Below are 2,153 nucleotides of genomic sequence, written 5' to 3'. Positions count from 1 at the left end.
ATTACGGATCTATTTGATGACTACACAGTTATAACTGATTGCTGATGAAATCTTCTGTTACGATGTATGTATGGAAATTGAAGAAGGACAGAATGCATGGCAGTTTATAAACACTGAGGTAAACGTTGCATACGTATAAGAAGCCCGTAAGTTACAATATTTTGATTAACATATAAAAACGTTTGTATTTTAGTTTTTGAGCTTTAAGATTTTTTTCCTTATTGTTAATATATGCTATTATTAGATATGTGTTTAGCAATAAACTGAAAAATAAAGTTATATAATCATTTAATTATACAACACAATTACAAAATATATACACATAATCATATAACAATATAAAGTTTAATAAAATATATAATAAACATATATTTTCAATCGATATTAGATCTTATTTAAAAAAATTATTTTTTAGGCAATCATGACCGTAATAAAATATATCTTGCTCTTAACAGAGATTTTATTGCTTATACTGAAATTTTTATATTATATTTTCCACGATATATACACATTAATAAGACCAATAAAGAAAAAGAGCGTAGCTAATGAAATCGTTTTGGTGCGTATAAAAATTTTAATATATACACAGTTTATAAAAAAAAATATGTATATTCTATGTGATTTACCTAAGCTTTGTAATTTTTTTCTAATTCTTTCTGAAATTTTTTCCATAATTGAATTTCAACAAATTAATATTTTCTTTAACAAATGTTTTCACATTTATCTTATCTATCTTTTTTCATTACTATAAATAATAAATATTATTTCAAAAAATGTCATGTAAACATAGATAGAAAGATTTGTATTCTAGACTTTAAACTGAGACACTCTATTTAATACATTTGTTTTCATTTACATTTGTTTAATAAAATACGTATTTTATTAAACAAAAGTTCATTATTTCATTTTAAAGCAAGATGAAAATTTGAAATTATGCTATTTTAAACGAAAAGTTAATATGTCATAATTATAATTTAAATTGTATTTATATATTATCATAGATAACGGGCGCAGGTCATGGTATCGGAAAGGAATTAGCGATTGGTTATGCTTCGTTAGGAGCAACAGTAGTATGTTGGGATATCAATGAAGAAAATAACAATGAAACAATGAACGATATTAAAAAAAAAGGAAATGACTCTGTGTATGCGTATCGGTAAATTTATATAACAATGCTTCGTGGAATACAACCTAGATATAATATACAACCTAGATATAATGTGAATGCCTATTAAATTATCAATTCTAATTAGAATCTGTGTGTTTTACAGATGTAATGTAGCAGATGAAAAAGAAGTTTTCAGAATAGCCAAAAAAGTAAAAGAAGAAGTAGGTGACGTAACTATCTTAATTAACAATGCCGGCATAGTGTTTATGAAATCTTTTCTGAATCAAAGTCCTGATGAAATTACACATGGCATAAACGTCAACGTGATAGCGCATTATTGGGTAAATAATATATCAAGAGAAAAGACATAAAAATTGCAAGTTACAAGACATAAGAAGCCGTTAATATAATTGATTTTTGGAAACGGATATATTGCATCAGCTTGCTATATTTGTAAATAAAATGAATTAAATGATTTAGATCAGTATATGATTAATGGTCATAGCACAGACTTTCTCTTGCATAACGCACAGTGCATAAGGGAACTAATCGAAATTCTTTTTTTCCATGAAATTGGAGAAAAGGAAAGATTCTGATTAGTTGATTCGCTTATACACTATGCGTTATGCAAAAGTCTGTGCTGCGGTTATGAGCTTCCGAAAATTATTATTTATAAAGTAATATTACTTTTAGACATTGAAAGCATTCTTACCTAGTATGATCGAAAAGAATCACGGTCATATTGTGTCGGTTTCATCTATAGCAGCATTTTTTAGTGTACATTATGGGACAGTTTACTGCCCTACAAAATCCGCAGTTCCAGGTAATTCATTCCTTATTGAATGATTATAGGAAGGAAGGGAAAAATATGATTAACACATACACACACACACACACACGCGCGCGCGCGCGGAGAGAGAGAGAGAGAGAGAGAGAGAGAGAGAGAGAGAGAGAGAGAGAGAGAGAGTAGCGCTTATTCATTTAACATAACTATTTCTGGAACAAGTTAGTCATAGAATGATTGCACAATAGATTGTGTGTGTGT

General features: G+C 28.1%; 1 protein-coding gene across 1 annotated transcript; it reads left to right on the top strand.

Moving 5' to 3' along the window:
• Nucleotides 1–1,954, top strand: LOC108688788 (short-chain dehydrogenase/reductase family 16C member 6-like). Its single transcript, XM_018195204.1, has 5 exons — nucleotides 1–118; nucleotides 416–559; nucleotides 1,002–1,156; nucleotides 1,272–1,449; nucleotides 1,802–1,954. Exons 1-5 carry the CDS (start codon nucleotides 71–73, stop codon nucleotides 1,952–1,954), a joined length of 678 nt encoding a protein of 225 aa, XP_018050693.1. The 5' UTR covers nucleotides 1–70.
• Nucleotides 1,955–2,153: the final 199 nt, after the last annotated feature.

Source organism: Atta colombica, unplaced genomic scaffold (genome assembly GCF_001594045.1).
Source record: "Atta colombica isolate Treedump-2 unplaced genomic scaffold, Acol1.0 scaffold239, whole genome shotgun sequence".
Taxonomy (NCBI): domain Eukaryota; kingdom Metazoa; phylum Arthropoda; class Insecta; order Hymenoptera; family Formicidae; genus Atta; species Atta colombica.
This window is presented reverse-complemented; position numbering and strand designations above follow the sequence as displayed.